Genomic DNA, 18,731 nt, shown 5'->3' with positions numbered 1-18,731 from the left:
CACAGCGTTGGCCCGCAGTACTTGTCAATGAGCTAAATAAGATCTCCCAAAGCATGCTGGGAACACACCGTTTGAATTCTGGTAAGACAGGACAGAATCTCTGGCTGCCGATTGGCTAGGACGTTGCCCCACCCTCGTCCTCTCTAAAGCCAGGAAACAAACCAGCGGGACAGATAGCAAAATCCACCAGGTGGGGACACAATTAGAGGAGGCTTTGAGCAGAATTCACTCAACAGATTTTGCTTGTGCTTATATGAAGTGTGTGTGTGTGTGTGTGTGTGTGTGTGTGTGTGTGTGTGTGTGTGTGTGTGTGTGTGTGTGTCTTTGTGTGTGTGTGTGTGTGTGTGTGTCTCCTGAAGGAGGGGAATGAATTGATTTGTTTGCGCTGCTATCAGTGTGTATTTCTCCTGTGGGCTGCTTCGGGGCAGAATAATGATGCTGTTAATCGAGGTGCTGACAGAAGTGGACGGCGAGGCTCAACGGGGGTCGGTGGTGGGGGGGGGATGTGCGCAGGGGGGAGCTTCAGGGTCAGTCTGAGTGTAAACACAGTCCAAGGACGACTACTCAAAACCATGACTTGTTTGATTAAATGGTTTCATCCTCAAAGCCGTAAAGATCAATGCAATTCAGATAGGGCTGATATAGCATAGATGCTATAGATATTAGATGTAGATCATGATGATGATATGAGATGCTGCTGAGATGATGTCCTACTGTTGAGGCATGTAATGAATTTACATTGGGAATGCTCAAGGCATTTGGAGCATCTCAATTATTGATTGTATATCATATCCCGCTTTGAAATTTGTAGGGGGGTTAATATATGAGTGCATCGCCAGCATTATTGTGTAGAATCCAGCAGATGTGTAGAATAGATAGATAGGCTTAATACTAACTATCATGAAATCTTCATGTCTTTTGAAACATGAAACTCTTACGGAATAATCTGCAAACACTATGCCATCGAGTGCTTCCGGGCAATAGTAAAGCACATTTTGTCTTGCCAGCGCATAGTGCTCTCATTGGTTTACAGCCGTTTGCTAAATGAGACGTGAAAGGTGGGATGTGGGAAAGTGAAAGTCAGCGCGTGGAACACTAACACTTGCCTGTACTTATCAGGACATGCTGCACAGTCCCCGTCTCTGTTACATTTAAAACCAATTAAAATCATTACAGTAATTACCCCTTGTGTAAACCTAGGTTAGCAGTTGGGAAATGATGGTTTATTACATTAATTCATTTATATATGAATAATTAACTATTCAATTAACATATATGACATAAAGCTAATTAACAGCTAACAAGTGTGTTATTTCTCAAAGCACAATGCATAATGCAGAAACCGTACACCATAGAAAGCTTTTATATCTGTAGCTGAAACTAGATAGCATAAATAAAACAACCTGGCTGTTTCAAAACCACATATATTTCTGTGTCCAAAGGGCACTTTGCACTGTGTTCAAAAGTCAGGGGCAAGGTTGGCTGCTATACTTACAATCTGTTACAGGTCAGTTGGCATTGTTTGTCTTAGCAGAGGCCATCCTGTCCTATTTTATAAAAATTGGAACTACCTAACCTACATGCTATGGTAGTATAACATTATCTAATGCTGTGGGCTTAATATTTTTAACAGTACTATTTTGCAATTTTTTTTGCTAACACACGTTTTGTACTGAATGTAAATATATGTGCAATAAAAACAAAATGGTGTTAGTTTCCTAGTGTTGTTTCAAAGCAGCAAGGCAGCAATTACTGCATAAAAAGGTTTGGAAAACCCAAGGCTGCGTGCAAATTCAGATGACCCACACACACACACACACACACACACACACACACACACACACACAGGCTCTTAGGCGTCTCCAGTCCCTCAGTGCTGAGTGGAGAGAGGCAGCCATCTGTGCGTTCAGATGGACGCTGGGGTGCTGGAGCTAGTGAATAATTAAGCTGCGGTTTGTATTCCTGAGTGGCATTCAGGGCTGTAGTGCACCTGTGCACCATCCTCCGCGAAATCAGGTCAGCCAGTGGAAGATGCCCAGGGCCGCGGCGAGGCCAGGCGTCCGCACGGCGTGTCCGCGTTCTAAATCGGGAGCTTGTATAATCGAGACAGAGAGAGAGAGAGAGAGAGAGAGAGTGCTCTGGTGTTGTCGTTTTCATTTTTATTTATTTATTTATTTATTTGGGTTTCCTGTGTTTCCTATTTTAATGCAGAACAGATTGGGAGCTCATAGAGGGAGGAGAGAGATCAGCTGATGTGGCTAATGAATGATCAGCTCTTGTCAGTGCCCAGGGAGGACTGTACCCCCCGCGCCCCCCTCATCTCTCCCCAAACACCCTATCTATCTCCCCCTCTGATTCACTCCCCCCTCCATTGCCTTACACCTTTCCACTTCCTCCTTCGCTCTGTCTTTCAATTTTTATCTCCCGTGCTCTGTCTTTCCGACAGGTCTATTTTCTATCTGTCTCCATCTCCATCCCCCTCCTTTCTCCCTCTCTCTTCCTCTCTCTCTCTCTCTCTCTCACTCCCTCTCTCTCTCTCTCTCAGTCCTGCTCACTCACTCCATTATTCTCCATCCATCCTCCTGTTCCCTCCGCCCCCATCCCCCGCCCTCCCCTGGGTTGCTAAGGCCTGCCTCAGCCATTCCGGTTTCCAGGATACGGCGCCGGATTCAGCCATCCGATTGGTTGCTAGTGGGAGGAAGAGGAGGGGGGGGGGCTTGAGTGAAAGAGACACAGAAAGAGGGAGAGAAAGGCAAAGGGAGCGAGAGAGCGTGTGCGCGCGCATGAGAGAGAGAGAGAGGGAGAGAAAGAGAGAGAGAGAGAGAGAAGCAAGCGGCTCTGAGAGTTAGGTGAATGCTTTCGCCAGGCTAGTTGAAAGCAGCGCTCGGACCAACGTGGTGTCGGGGGTTTTTTTTGTGTTGGGGGGGAGAGGGACACGTCATTGTGCTGACAGGAGCGGCTGAGAGGGAGAACAGGGGGGAAAAAACCTGTCATGCACCTCCGCCAGCGACGACGCAGCTAGCATCCGTCCTGTCTGCGCAGCGCTCAGCAATAGCAGCCATCCAGCCAGCAAGCACAAGAGGAAGAGGAGGAGGAGGAGAGGTGGTGGTGGCGGCGGCAGCGGCGGTAGGGGAGGAAGAGTAGGAGGAGGAGGAGGGAAAGGCTGACGAGAAAAAAACGGAGAGTAAGCACAGAAGGGGGGAGCGTGAAGATCGAAATGAGAGGGAGAATCAAGGCGATTCCTCTGATTCCTTCAGCCTCCTGACTAACAGAGGAACGAGAACGATAGAGAGAGAGAGAGAGGGGCAAAGGGAGGGAAGAAAAGAAAGGAAGAGAATAAAAGGAGGACCGGGAGGGAGCGGGAGAAGAGAGAGTTTGGCGTGTGCGTGAAGGAGCAAACGGACGACAGGAAGAAGACAGCGGGTAAGGAGGAGAGAGAGAGAGATAGAGAGAGAGAAGGAGGGAGAGAGAGGAGGAGAATCGGGGACTTGGCCGCCGGGGCCGGGGAGGAGGAGGAGGAGGAGGAGGCGAGGAGGAGGAGGAGAGCCGGGCGCCGGAGGAGGAAGGGAGCGGGGAGGCCGCCGCCGATGGCTCGCAGCGCCCACAAGGGTCGGCCGCGCGGGGGCTTTCTCGACATGCTGCTGCGCTGCAACATGCACCCCGAGACCCAGCGGGTCGTCGTCTTCATCATCATGATGCTCCTCATCATCATCAACGTGGTGCTCATGTTCCTGCTGGCCTTCCAGTAGAAGTGACCGGGGGGGCCGGGGGGGTCCAGAAGACCACTTTGGGAGGGGAGGGGGTGGCTCTAGAGGACAGGAGAGGGGGGTAGCACAGAGGGGAGGGGTGGGGTAAGGGGGGAGGAGGGAGGGAGAGGGGAGGTGGGGGCAAAAAGAAACAGGAAGAGGACAGTTTACGCAGGCTGAGGAGCTGACGTGGAGAAAGAAATGCGCTGAGAGAAAGAGAGAGCGAAAGAGAGAGAGAAAGAGAGAGACAGAGGAGGGGAGAGAAGCATCACAAGGGACCTGCTGTTCTATGGATGGGGCTCCGGGATGTGCTACCAGCAGGAGTCCAGGTAATGTACCTGTTATTGCCTCGGCCATTTCACAACAAAACTGAGCATTGCCCAGCAAGCGAGAGAGAGAGAGAGAGAGAGAGAGAGAGAGAGAGAGAGTGAAGATGGAGAGGATAGTGCACCGCCATCACTGTGCGGTTTCCATTTCTGCATCTGTGTGCATCCATGTGTGCGTATGTTTGTGTGCTCGGCTAGTCCGCAGGGGAATTGTAAATGCTAGCATTAGCACACTCTGTGTTTGCAGCTGTGTTTTTGACATTCAAGCAATGTAGGTCTGGTCTCATCTTGTGTGCACTTCAAAGGCGAGAAGGTTTAGCATCAGCTCGTGTCAAGTGTGTCTGTCACTGCTCTTAGTGGAAGTCTCAGAATTGAATTTGTTTTTGTTGGTGCAGCCTTGCTGTTTGGTGATGTGTGTGTGCATGCTGTTGAGACATGTCTGGGAATATTCTGGGCTGATTGTTTTCATTAGCTAGAGTAGCATCTTAACCCCCATACATGTGCAGGCCATTACATTTACAGCTTTTTCTATCACAACCCCAGATGCTAACCGACCAGTGATATTTCTTCACATTTTAGACTCTCACAGACCACTGATTTGACCTGATTTAGCTTTGCCCCCTGAGATGGTTTACTGAACACAATGGGTTTGTGCTGTGTGCTCATGTGCTGTTTAGGGGCCACAGCTGTGTTTTGGGGCCTGGGCGCATGTACGGTAGTTCAGCTGGGTGGGAATATCGTGCAGGAACTGGATCAGTAGGCTAGAGATGCAGGGTAATGCTCAGCTGTGTTTGGTTTACTGGCGTAAAGATCCCTGCCAGGTCAGTGAGTTTGCATTTCCTGTTCATCTGGGGTTAGTTACTTTGTTAATTAGCTTTTGCCAGGTCTGGATTAACGCACGCACACACACACACACACACACACACACACAGAGACAGAGAGAAAAAGAGATAACTACTTGCCCCTGAGTGACTGTGGCAAAGGAACTTAGAGAACTAGAGGCCTTGTTTCTATTCTTGTAGATCTGCCATACAAGCTTTGAGTCAAGTCTAACCCCGGAACTGCCATTGACCAATCAGAGTCCAGCCCCGTGCCCTGCCTTCTCCACCCAATTACTGTAATTATGAATTCACAGTGTTACACTCGTAATGGCCGCTCTGGCCACTTAATGCTTTCTTTGATTGTAGCGACAGATCTCTGGCTGTGAGATGACGTTATCGGGCCTCATCCGCTCCAGTGTTCACGTTCAAAGGCGGGCGGGCGGGCCGGCAATTCTGAGTAGGTCAGGTTTGGGAAGGATTACGTTCTGGTTATTGGACACACAATGGTGGTAAGATCAGGAGAGAGGGATGCAGTGGAGAGGCGAGATCTTGTGGGTGTGTCGCCTAGCAACAGGCCTACAGTCCCCCTCTTTGCAGTGATGGATCGATGGCAGTGAGACTGGGCTGGCAGTCAGACGATGCATAGTACATGCTGTGGAGAGTTGGAGAGTGCTTTTCTCTCTCGTGAAAGGCATAATAGTGAAAGAAAGTGTGTGTGTGTCTATGTATGTGTGTCTATGTGTGTGTGTGTGTCTATCTGTCTGTCTGTATGTGATTCTGTCTGTATGTGAATGTTTACATCTAGAGAGAGTGGGAGGAAGACATGGAAAAAAGTGTGGAATAGCAGCGTGCATTTTAGCAAAAATCTCCCGTTTTGTCATTTTTGTCTGTGTGAATGGAGCCCTAGCGGGTTTCAAGGTTGCACCGGCGATTGGGGAGAATAGCGTACGGGGACAGGACTGCCAAGCACCAGATTTGATGGAGATTGCGCTTGGAGTGCATCGGCTAGCCGCTTCTGTGCCATGTCGTCGGTTGGCTGTGCGTCGGCCCCAGCTGGCATGACTTGTCCTCTGGGCACTACTCTCCAGCATGTGTTTATGCTGCCCCATTCAGCATAATGCCTTTGATTTCCATGGCACCACTCGTGCTGTGGCAAGGTGCTTTCCAGGAAGAGTTGGCGCTCTCTGACGAAAAGCTCATTTTGAAAGTAGCGAAATTGATGGGCTGTCTGCTTACCGCCTGTGTGTTTGTGTGTGTGTGTGTGTGTGTGCCTGTCGCCTCACAGCTGATCAGCGATGGCAGCGTCGTCTACGCCGAGGCACTGTGGGACCATGTCACCATGGACGACCAGGAGCTGGGCTTCAACGCCGGTGACGTCATCGAAGTGGTAGATGCCACCAACAAGGAGTGGTGGTGGGGCCGCATCCTGGACAGCGAGGGCTGGTTCCCTGCCAGCTTTGTTCGGGTGAGGACCGCCAAGCGACTCCCAGTGACCACTACCACACACCAAGGATGTCACTTGCTCACTTGTGATTTATTCATGCTTAACAGCAATCTGAAGCGCCTTTAGAAATGTCATATTTCAATATAGAGGCCTATTTATAGCTTGAACAATGCTAAATGGATCCATGCTTTCCACTGCCATAAATGACCAGAGCATGAAAGTCAGTCATACATATATGCATAGGATGTGGAGTGTTCTCCAGCTGACCGAATTGTGCTCTATCCCTTCCTCTCTGCCTCTCTCCCACCCTTTTTACCTCCCTTTCTCCCTCTCTTCCTCCCTCTCCACCTCCCTCCCTCCTTACCTCTCTTCCTCCCTTTCCACCTCCCTCCCTCCTTACCTCTCTTCCTCCTTACCTCCCTTCCTCCCTCTCCACCTCCCTTCCTCCTTACCTCTCTTCCTCCCTCTCCACCTCCCTTCCTCCTTACCTCCCTTCCTCCCTCTCTTCCTCCCTCCCTCCCTCTCCACAGTTGCGTGTGAACCAGGATGAGCCCATGGAGGAGTACCTAGCGCAGCTGGAGGAGGCGCGGGAGGAGGACTGCCGGGGGGTGGGCCTGCTGCTGGGCCCCGGCCTGCCCTGCAAGGAGCAGATGAGGACCAACGTCATCAACGAGATCATGAGCACGGAGCGAGACTACATCAAACACCTGAAGGACATCTGCGAGGTGTGTGTTGGCCTGTCTTACCTGTCTGCAGGTGTTTTGTTCTTGGGATAGTCTTGGGCAGACTTTTCACCTTACAAGCATTTTAAACTCATGTGATTGGTCCCTTTGCCTGGGATGGTAAGTTGCATGGGATGGTAACCGTAGTAAGTGGCAGCCAGAGTTGTGAGGATTAGTTGAGATACACTTTAGATACACAAACTTTTTTCACCAAAGCCAAAAATGTCATGTCTGCTGGACTGTGGAATTGAAAGCATGGGTCTTTGGTTGCCCCACCCCACAGGGCTACATCAAACAGTGCCGCAAGCGAACCGACATGTTCTCTGAGGACCAGCTGAGGACCATATTTGGCAACATCGAGGAGATTTACAGGTTTCAGAAGAAGTTCCTCAAAGGCCTGGAAAAGAAGTTCAACAAAGAGGAGCCCCACCTCAGTGAAATCGGCTCGTGTTTCCTCGAGCATGTAAGCACCAGGCCAGATCCCATATTACTGTAATTTCCCAACTATTAGCCGCAGCTTATACAGTGATTTTGCAATATTTCTTCAGCTATGAGGTTAATACATGGGGGCAGATAATAAGGTATTAATATGGTTTTGTGTCTTTTAACATGCATAAAACATTGTCCTGCGGCTAATACACAATGTGGCTAATCCACAGGAAATCACTGTACGCATGTATTACCGTTCCATTACTTATATAAGCCATCTATTACACAAATGTCCTTGTCCACCTCCAGCAAACAGATTTCCAGATCTACTCGGAGTACTGCAACAACCACCCCAACGCCTGCCTCCAGCTCTCCAAACTGATGAAGGTCAACAAGTTCGTGTTCTTCTTTGAGGCGTGCCGCCTGCTTCAGAAGATGATTGACATCTCTCTGGACGGTTTCCTGCTGACGCCCGTGCAGAAGATCTGCAAGTACCCACTGCAGCTGGCCGAGCTGCTCAAGTACACCAACCCTCAGCACAGGTACTTCACCCAACACACATGACAAGACTGATGAAAAAATGACAACTTTGGCTATGGGCCATATTGCTGGGATTTTAAAACGACATATTGCAATACCAGAGTAGTTTTGACTGTCTAGCATCTGAAGGAAGATGTTAGTTGAATTGAGTTAGTCTTGAATTTCCCCTTGGGGATCAATAAAGTATCTATCTATCTATCTATCTATCTATCTATCTATCTATCTATCTAGCTACCATGAATTTATACTGCTTTGTGAAGCAATAATAAAATTCAAAGTAGACAGCCCCAATGAAGTCTTTACTGAGTTCAATGTCAATGATTTAGAGTAAATACAATATATGCTTTACCATTTACTCTTGACTTGTTCTAGGGACTATGCGGATGTGGAGGCTGCCCTAAATGCCATGAAGAACGTGGCGAGACTTATCAACGAGAGAAAACGGCGTCTGGAGAACGTGGACAAAATTGCCCAGTGGCAGAGCTCCATAGAAGACTGGGAGGTAGAGCACAAATCATTGTGGGATGTCAAACATGATCAGAATGATTATGGGTTTTATTTACGAAATAATGTTGCCTTTGATCCTTGGGTAGTTATGTGTGTGTGTGTGGGTGTGTCCTCAGGGTGAAGACGTCCTCACTAGAAGTTCAGATCTGATCTTCTCAGGGGAGCTGACGAAGATCTCACAGCCACAAGGAAAGAGCCAGCAGCGCATGTTTTTCCTGTTCGATCATCAGATGGTCTACTGCAAGAAGGTGAGTTGTCACGTGTTCACTTGCTGTTTCAGGGACTGCAACGTTTTCCTCTCTTGAGACTAACGAATGGAAATAAATGCCTGTGTAAGTGCTGTAGCTCTCCACTACACTGTGATTGCTTACTTTCGAATCAGCAGCCTCAAGTGACTCTAAGTGACTTTTTTTTTTGCTAGAAAGGTTGGCCATTAATTACCCGTGCCTACATTTCAGATTTATCTACCCAGTTTACATAATCTGCTCTGTGGTGTGTACTTTACAATGCAGAGTGTGGTGCGGGTAGCTACTGTATTTTCTATGAGCAATTTCTCATTTTTCACTCAAGGGCAGACATATTTATCTTTCAGAAGAACCCTTTTTCATTTCAATGAGTTTCATCATCTGGTTATATTCAAACAAAACCAGACCCATCCCTCAAAGCGCTTCATCTCCAAGATTGCATTAAGAGTCTAATCCATGGCCCCAGCCGTGGCGCGACTGGCTGGGGCACCTGCACCGCACGCCAGCAACCCGGGTTCGATCCCCGCCCTGTGGTCCTTTCCGGATCCCACCCCAACTCTCTCTCCCACTCACTTCCTGTCTGTCTCTATACTGTCCTATCTGATTAAAGGCATATAAGCCCAAAAATATGTACTAAAAAAAAAAAATCGATGCTGCTTTGCGTTCTAGGACCTCCTACGCAGAGACATGCTCTACTACAACTTGCATGCGTGTTCACTCAGAGGCGCTAGGGGGAACCGAAATAAGTCAAATAACCATTCTAATGACTCCGAAGCTGATTAGTTAAGGCAAATTAAGCTAAAAAATCTTGCATAGTTCTGCTTTAAGAGTCTAATCCACGTTGCTTTTTTGCGTCCCAGGACCTCCTGCGCAGAGACATGCTCTACTACAAGGGCCGCATGGACATGGACCAGATGGAGGTGCTGGACGTGGAGGACGGCAAGGACAAGGACTTCAACGTGAGCGTGAAGAACGCCCTGAAGCTGCGCTCGCCCAGCGGGGACGAGGTGCACCTGCTGTGCGCCAAGAAGCCCGAGCAGAAGCAGCGGTGGCTGCGCGCCCTCGCCGACGAGCGCACCCAGGTGCAGCACGACAGGGAAACAGGTGAGCCGCCGGCCAATGCCCAGTCACTGGGTGCCTCTCATGTAAAGTTTATACGTCCTCCCTCGCTCCTAGGGCCTCGATCCTCACTGATCTACATAAAGAAAGATAGACGAAGGGATAGACTATCGTTGTTGCCGCCCCATCATTCTTTATGTAGATCAGTGAGGATCGAGGCCCGAGGAGCGAGGGAGGACGTATAAACTTTACATGAGAGGCACCTACTATGTCAGTAGCTCAATAGCTACATGTACTGTAAGTGTCTGCTGTGCTGCTGCTAGTAGCATTTAAGGTGAGTTGACCAGATGTCCGAGACCAAAGCCGGAGACATAATCCCAAAAATGTGGAAAAAAAACTAGGACATTTTCAGTTTGACTATCAATCTGGTTGAAATACAGTACATACAAGTTTTATCTTCGAAAAACTGGGACATAGGTAGTTTTTTGGGGTCTGTCCCCTGAAACACTGAAACAGGGGGACGTCTGGTCACCCTAATTTAAGGAATGGATTTGACTTACATGGAGCACACATAGTCATGAAATATACGCTTCTCCATGTGAGGTTGGTCTGGATAAAAGCATGTGCTAAATGTTCATTTGCATTTGTGTTTAGTCATTTAGCTGACACATTGCTATTGCCTTTAGTGCATAAATTAATGTAATGCAGTAAACAGAATTCGTGGGCTGCTTCAGTTCTAGCACGGCTTGACTTTCAGGTGAATCAGGGGCAGGAGTTGTATGTTTGTGCAGTGCTAGATACTCTCCTCATATCAGCATTTCATATTTACAGTATACTAGTTTAAACATACATGGTGTCAGCTCTAGATTTATCGAGCGCAGTGAGCCAACAGATGAATCTTAAATATATGCCCTCTGCTAGGGTATAGCTAAATGAACTATGTGCTATCATATGGATGCTCACCAGCTGTGTTTATAAGTACTTGAGATTTCTGTGTAGTGCAGAGAGAACTAGCCTCCTCTTAGTTGGTGCAACCCAGTTCCAGGCCCTGTCGGTGGTGATGGAGTACAGCTCTCTCCTGGCTGTCTGGGCCTGGGCTTACACACACACACACACACATACACACACACACACACACACACACACACACACACACACACACACACACACACACACACACACACACACACACACACCTCATCCCATTACGGGCCTCCTCCGAGCACTGCCCTCGCATTACGGTTCACTCTAATCCTTCCCCTAGATGGGCACTCAATAAGGAGACGTCTGAAGGCCAGCGCAGGAGAGTGGGGGGGTAGATGGGGAGGAGGAGGAGAGAGGGGACTGGGGAGGGTGTGAGAAAGGAGAAACACACTTACGTTAATTAGAAGAGTTCGTAAGATCATTCATCACGTCTTCTGCATGTGAGGCAAACGAGCCGGCCGCCTCGCTCCTGGGATAGGTCATACATCAGGCCCTGGTCAAAACGTGACCGACCGCTCGTTCTTCTCTCGTCTCCTGGCCGGCTCCGAAATCCACTCGTGTTAATACTTAAATGCCCGCTTTTGGCCGCCGGTCAGAGAATTTGTAATTGGCAGCAGCAGAAATGGATTAACATGCCTGATCTGGGAGATAAGCGGGCAGGCGTCCATAAATCCGTCTCATGCACCGACGGTGAAGCTGAGCTTGCTGCCAGACCAGGGGTTGCACATGTGGGGCTGGGCTGGGCTTGGGTGGGGTGGGGTGGGGTGGGGTGGGGTGGGGAGTTGAGTGGATGGTTGGTCGCGTGAGATGAGGAGGAGAGGGGTGTCTGTCTAGCCCCAATGCAGAGCCACTGCCACTGGAGTGCAGATTGGCTGGGCGCGTTCCCACCACTGGCGCGGCAGGGGGCAGACCGCTGCGTCCTCTGGAGCAGTAGCCTGACATTGTCATACTCAAAATTCTAATCGGAATCTGAGTCTGATACTGCTCCATTCCAGCAATTGGATAGACCTACAACCTATCAGAGCAGCATCTTTGTTGTAAACGAATTCAACCCAAGCGCTCTTTGGCGATGTGGTTGATTACGTTACTGTTGATCATCTGTCCATCGTCGTATAAAGCCCGCCCTGACAATTTGATTGGTCCGAACAGCTCTCGTTCAAGCATAGTTGCACCACAACAGAGCAATGGCAGACCAAACTTCCCGACCTCAATTGTTGTGGGCGGGGCTACGTTCGGCTGGCACCCAGGCTACTGAAGCGGCACATCTGGCTGTTCCACCTGACCGCGGCAAGAAGCCGCTCGTTACTTCCTATCAGTCTGTGAAGCAGCGAAGGCAGCTTCATGTTGCTGTTTTTGAAGAGCAGTGTTCTGATTATGTGGTGCGGGTTTGGGTTTGCCTCTCGCAAAGTAGCTCGCCATGTGATGAATCATTCTCCCTCTAGCTTTCAGACGATGAGTCAGTATCAGGCTCCACAATCAATCGTATCGTAAACAATGTAGATTTTCCGGAGCTCGTTAGCAAAATGTCTCGCATCTACTGGATAAAGCATGACTTCATTTTTACAAAGTAGATTTGTACAGCTTCTTGTGCCCAACAAATCTGTATCATTCTAACATCATCTATCATCTCATTGAGAGGTTTGTTTGTTTTTGTTTTCATGTCTGATTCCTCCCTCCCTTCCGTTTTTATTCCAGGCTTCTCCATCACGGAGGTCCAGAAGAAGCAGGCCATGCTGAATGCCAGCAAAAGCCATCCCAGCGGGAAGCCCAAAGGTGAGAGCAGAATGCGCCAGCACACTCTCCTCCTCCGTCACGCTGCCCTTATCAGTGTCCGGTCCAGCGCACCTGCTCCCTTCTGGCCACCACCTGCTGCCCCAGCGCTTGTCCCTCAGTGATGCCAGTATCCATTCCACCACCACCATAGCCGTGTGTGTGTGTGTGTGTGTGTGTGTGTGTGTGTGTGTGTGTGTGTGTGTGTGTGTGTGTGTGTGTATATGTGTGTGTGTGTGTGTGGCCATGTGGCAGTGTAGACTCTGCCAGCGGCTGGGTGGTGAAAAGACTGGCACTGCCGGGCTGGCACAAGGATGCCCCAGCGGAGCCCACTGGGGCATCATGGGATCAAGGGCATTCTGTACTCCGGCTTTGAGGTTTGCTCCGCTCGCTCGCGGGCACGGGACAAAGCCCTGGCACGCCCCAAGCCCCAAGCCCCAACCCCTGGATTAGCCGCCCGCCGTCTGGGACCTTGTGTTTCTCAGACGTGGGTTTTCCCGCCCGGCTCTATTGTGGTGCCAGAGACGAGATCTGTGTTTGTTTGCATCATCTATCAAACTCCCTGTCATCAAACACTGAAGCAGAGTTTGTGTATATGTTGAATGTAACCAGAGTCTGAGAGTGTTTGAGATAGATCTCTTAAAGTCTTTTCTTTTAAACAGTACAAGTACAATTTCCTGTGTATTAGCCACATTGTGAATAAGCCACGGGACAGTGTTTTGTGGAAGTTAAAAGAAAGAAAACCATATTAACTTTACCAAATTAATAGCAAAGAAATTTTGCAAAATCAATGTATAAACCGCGGCTAATAGTTGTGAAATTATGGTACACAGCATTGTGTCTGGCTAACTTTTTCCCTCTCGTCCCCTCCTTGTAGCGGTGACCCGACCCTACTACGACTTCCTGCTGCGCCAGAAGCACCCGTCGCTGCCCTCTGCTGTGCCCCAGCAGCAGGTCTTCATGCTGGCCGAGCCCAAGCGCAAGACCTCCAACTTCTGGCACAACATCGGCAGACTGACGCCGTTCAAGAAGTGAAGTCAGGATGAAGAGAGCGAAGAAGGAGAGAGTGGAGAGAGAGTGGAGATAGAGTGGAGAGCTCACTTAGCTCGTGCCTGAACTTAAACCGTACCTTTTATCCTCCTTTTCTGTTTTGCTACATTTCGTTGGGTTTTCCGTTTTTCGTTCATTCGTTTGTTCGTTCGTTCGATCGTTCGTTCGTTCGTTCGCTCATGTCATTCTTCCAAAATAAATGACCAACTGTTGCTATGATACCGAGGATGAAGATGACAGCAATGGTGACGGTGTTTGTGATGAAGAAGAAGAGGAAGAAGACGATGATGATTATGTTTAATTTTATGTTGTTGAGAAAGCACTTTATAGGTTGGTTACAATCAGACATGGACATAGACTGCGTGTATCCTCTGGGAGAGCTTACCCTGGAGACTGTCGCTCTTCTCTATGAACTATGAACAGCATGAATGGGTACTAATACTACTACGGCTGCCAGACTCTATGGGGACTCGACAGCAGCCCTATCTTTGAAAGATTACTAGACTGACAAACATTTCTTTACTTTTACCGTTTCCGCTTGTTTGTCTGTTGGTTGGTTTGTTTGTTTGTTTGTTTGTTTGTTTGTTTTGTTTTGTTTTGTGTCAACAGTTGCCAATTGTTCACAGTGCCAGAGACATTTGCTTTTTTTTTTTTTTAATTTAAGTTTGTTCTTATGTCAGCTGTGGAAAAAAAGGTTAAAAAGGGGCATCACGATCTGTGTAATTATTTCAGTTCCGGAACATTTGCACCATGTCTGGTACCATCTGATTTCAATTAGCCACATGGATAGTGATGTAGATGGCAGTCTGTACAACCCAAAGATGATACTATAACTGAGAACACACGGCTTGGTGACTTGGTGCGGATCAAACCCATCATCTCTCTTACTGTCTGCATTTCCTTCTCTGTCATCTGCACCTCCTTTAGCCTTCTTCTCTGAGTGCCCTCTGCCTATTATTACTAGTACTATTACTATGATCATTATTATTACTGTTACTATTATTATTATTATTATTATTATTATTATTATAACTTCGTTTTGGAAGTGCCATTTTGAAGTGTCTCCTGGATCATATAGCTATGCATGGACTGCTTTTCAACAAAGCGTGTTATCCAAACATGACTCTCCCAGTCTTGGCCCAAGCCCGCTTTTCCTAGCGCTGCTGAACACAAAGAAACAAACCACAACAAAAAAAAAAAAAGGAAATATGATTGGGGTGGTCGTTTTGTGCAGAGCACACAGATCTCTTTAAAAAGGCAAATGTGTGATTTAGCAGTTTTATTCCCCTTAAGCCATGGTTAAGAGGACACATGGTCTGAATGGATGATGGGGGGGGTTTTTTCCAGAGAAAAATGCTTAATACGACAAGAAACGACAGCAGCCTGGGAATAATACCCGAATGTCTGAATACCATGTACATTTTTGTCCTCCGTATGCTGTACCAGAGAGGAATGTGCCTGCTTTGGTATACTGATAGTGCTTATCTTTTTTAAAGGGGAGGTATAATGTCTGTATCTCACACTGTCCTCCAGTCTGCGTCACCTCCTCCCTCATAGATCCCCCCGTTTCCCTGGAGACGAAATCTCTTATTGAGCATCACCGACTCGACTCCCTGATGAATACGCGCTCCGCTGCCGCCACAAATCAAACGATGTTTGTTGTGACAAAGACACACAAGATTTTCAAAGAAACAAAAAATACGAAACAAACACAAAAACTAACTGCTGCTTTTGTTGCCGGCTCTTGACAATGCGAATGGAGAGAGACTCTTGAAGAATTTATGGAAACTAGGTTAGGTGGACTGCAAGCCCATAACCACGTTTGATGCTCTGATCTTTGCGAAGCAGAATATATATATTTTAATCAGCGCTGCGCTCAAAGTCAAGACTCGGGACTATTGCATTTCCTGTCAGGCTATGACTAGGCCCCATTCTCAGTTCCTCACAATACGGATGTACATCATCTTGGGTTTTCTCCATTCTTCTCTTGTAAGTGCAGTCAATTACACACCATATGAAAAAAGTCTGTATATTCTGTAATCACCCCCTCTACTATTCCAAGTGTACTGAACCGCCGCTTGTGCAAAACAAAATGGATGACATCTTTTGAATAGGTCATAAAACTGAAATTGCTTGTGCATTCTTGTGGGGAAGATACAATGGATTCTTTTTTCAGTTTGCCCATAAACTGTCGAGTAGGATGACCCATGAAGGACACACCAGTACTGATCCCAGATCTGTGTATTGGGAGTGTTGAATGTGCAAATAGGGCCTGCTGTGCACAGACAGACCTGAGAGACAAAGCCAAGCCTGAGGTGAAATTAGTTTTTGGTTGTTTTTTGATGGGATTCTTTTTTTTTTTTTTTTGTCCCTGGTTTTCTTCCAAGCTGTGAGCCTTTCTAATTGTGTTCCCCTTGGGAACAGTATTGCTGCCAAAAAACAAGACAGCCCAAAAGGGGAACAGGTGTGTGAGTGTGTGTGTGTGTGTGTGTGTGTGTGTGTGTGTGTGTGTGTGTGTCTGTGTGTCTGTGTGTCTGTGTGTCTGTGTGTCTGTGTGTGTGTGTGTGTGTGTGTGTGTGTGTGTGATGATGATGGTGGCATATACCATGAATATCCAAAAGAAAGGCTTTGACTCTAATAACTAAACTCCCCACGGACACCCCTGCTGCTGCGTGTGAACAGGAAGACCACCCCCTCTGGTCATCACAAGAGGCCAGTTTCCAAAAGCTCTCACTAGTCATCCCTCTGTTCTCTGTCACCAGCGATCTGCGTTGTTCCTGTGTGTACTACAAAGTCAATCATGTGCAACACCTTTACCTCTTCTCATCACACCTTCACTCCTGCTTGTGGTCCTGCAGTCAACAGCAGGGTCCGCGAAACCATTTGCCCAGATGAAACGACTTCATTTGTGGACACCATTTGTGAGCCGTACCCCTTTCGTTACCCTTTTTTTACACTGACGTCACCTGCTGCTTCTGTTGTGGCTACATTCTGCCCTCTAGTGGAGAATATGTTTTATGGTAGCTCCTTTCCATTTTACTGCTTTTCATTACTAAAAAACCCCCAAGAAAACGATGGCTCGCCATGTTGTATAACTGGTTTTCAAACCGTTTCCTATAACCTGCTCCCCACCCCGCTAAGACCTGGACTGGATCAGACAGAGAGATATAAGTTTTTTTCGCTGAAACCCTGATCCTGATGGTCAGGTCTGGACAGTCATATCCCTTGGGCAATTCATCTGAAGGTTCAGGTTCAGCAGAGAAGTGATCTTGAAATTATATTTCAGTGAAAATTGGCACAAAAATATGTTAAAACCCCCACTACTGGAGAACAGCATTTCTTCAGAATGTCTCTACGGTGGTCATTGGTCGAGCATGTAAAGGCATTTTTTTAAACTCATACATTTTTGTCTCATTTGAGATTTAAAAACCATCTACTTCTTTAAGCCTATAAGTAATCGTTTACCTGTTTCTACATTCAAATAATGCTATTTTGCTTAATACATGACTGTAACTGACCTACAATGCGAAAAAAGAAAAAAAAAAACACTGAAAAGTATGAGAATGCCAATTACTGCCTGTTGCAGTGTACCCCCTGAGTGGAGTTTGGCACTTGTGAAAATGTAAGTATAGTTTGTTTAAATTACAAAACAGAGATAAAAGACCGTGTTTGTACATAATATTTGTATGTGTATGGTTGTTTACATATGCACTCAAAAATAATGGGGAAATAAAACCATTTAAAGTGTTTAAGAGATGTGTTTCTCACTTTTTGGTGATTTATCTTGGGGCCAGAGCTGATGCCACTTCACTGAATAATGTTTTTAAAAGACAACAAAGAAGTTGAATCTCATGATGCCCTGCATTTCTGCCAAAACAGCTGAGGTAATGTGTTCCAAGTTTGTATAAAGGAAACATTTTGAGATATTGGGGCCTACAATGCCAAGTGACACTCAATATAATGAACAGAACTGCCAACAAAGAACTAAATGAACATATGACAGTTTATGGTGTGTATTTTGAATCAGTTGCAGAGAAGGGATCACCTATAATATACAGTATGTTTATATTATGGATTGTTTTGAAAACATATTCATGTCAAAACTCGTACTCGTACTTTGAGGGGGACGCTGTTGAAACAGGTTGAGTTTTTTTCCTAGGAACTCTGTGGCTTGAATGAAATGAAAATTTTAGTTAACCAACATACACACATTTAGCCTTTGGTGTTGACATATCTGAGAAAAACCCACAAACAATTTGCAAACCCCTGCACTGTGTACAGGGCATCCAAGGGATTAGTCAGTTGTTCCTGATTTTCCATTAAGATCAGAAATGGCTAGATGTTCAGTCCTCCTTTTTACTGATGATATTTCTAATGTTTGTCACTCTGAGAGAGAGAGAGAGCATGGTGATTGGACAGGGATAGCAGGTGGAAAGGCAAAGGAAGAGGAGGAATAAATAGGGACCTCCAGGTAAGAATTGTCATAGTCTAGAGAGCCGTTGTTTTGGTTTCAATGCTCTTTACATGATTGCACTGAACTTACACAAATACAATTTGGCCACTATCTGGACTTATTTTCCTATAACAATGCATAGAATTTTGTTCATAGTTATGGTTGTAATTTATTCATCCCAAATCAATTTCATTAGATAGACATGGAAAAGGGAAGAAAGGGGCTATGTAATATTAAGAAAATGTACAAACATATCACTCCTTGTGTTCATGAATTCGTATATATGGGACATTTGGGCTCCTAATATTGACTCTCTGTAATGCCATTTTTTGCATTTGAACCTTAACCTGCGTATTGAACATCCAAGAATCTCCACTCATTTTACAGCCATATTTTGATAAAAAAAAATTTGACTGGGGTATCGACAATGCATGGCACTTTCTGGGTAACAGAAACACAATGACCAACATCCAGTCTGGAAGGATCTCCCAGCCCTTGCACTTGCCCATGTGTGTATGTATAAGCATCTCAAAATAAGCATCTCAAATACAATAGAGTATGTTGTCGTTTGTATTTCAAGTTGTTGAAGAAAATGCCCTCATACTTTATATCAAAATACTTTGTAGGTGTGTATT

The 18,731-nt window shown here is 46.8% G+C and overlaps 1 protein-coding gene across 3 annotated transcripts in view; it reads left to right on the top strand.

Annotated features, from left to right (window-relative positions):
- arhgef4 (Rho guanine nucleotide exchange factor (GEF) 4) overlaps window positions 1–17,395 on the top strand; it is a 100,815-nt gene extending 83,420 nt beyond the window's left edge. For 2 of the 3 annotated variants that reach the window (XM_062520684.1, XM_062520683.1), the window contains exons 6-14: window positions 6,179–6,358; window positions 6,868–7,062; window positions 7,343–7,522; window positions 7,798–8,030; window positions 8,401–8,530; window positions 8,652–8,783; window positions 9,641–9,884; window positions 12,519–12,596; window positions 13,471–17,395. In XM_062520684.1, coding sequence (XP_062376668.1) covers window positions 6,179–6,358; window positions 6,868–7,062; window positions 7,343–7,522; window positions 7,798–8,030; window positions 8,401–8,530; window positions 8,652–8,783; window positions 9,641–9,884; window positions 12,519–12,596; window positions 13,471–13,628 — 1,530 coding nt within the window. In that variant the 3' untranslated portion in view covers window positions 13,629–17,395. Of the gene's footprint in view, window positions 1–3,896; window positions 4,076–6,178; window positions 6,359–6,867; window positions 7,063–7,342; window positions 7,523–7,797; window positions 8,031–8,400; window positions 8,531–8,651; window positions 8,784–9,640; window positions 9,885–12,518; window positions 12,597–13,470 lie in introns of those variants that run through there. The other variant, XM_062520685.1, reaches the window with a different exon arrangement.
- Window positions 17,396–18,731: the final 1,336 nt, after the last annotated feature.

Source organism: Sardina pilchardus, chromosome 19 (assembly GCF_963854185.1).
Source record: "Sardina pilchardus chromosome 19, fSarPil1.1, whole genome shotgun sequence".
Classification (NCBI taxonomy): Eukaryota; Metazoa; Chordata; class Actinopteri; order Clupeiformes; family Clupeidae; genus Sardina; species Sardina pilchardus.
Note: the sequence above shows the minus strand (reverse complement) of the source record. Positions and strands in the feature narration are given on the sequence as shown.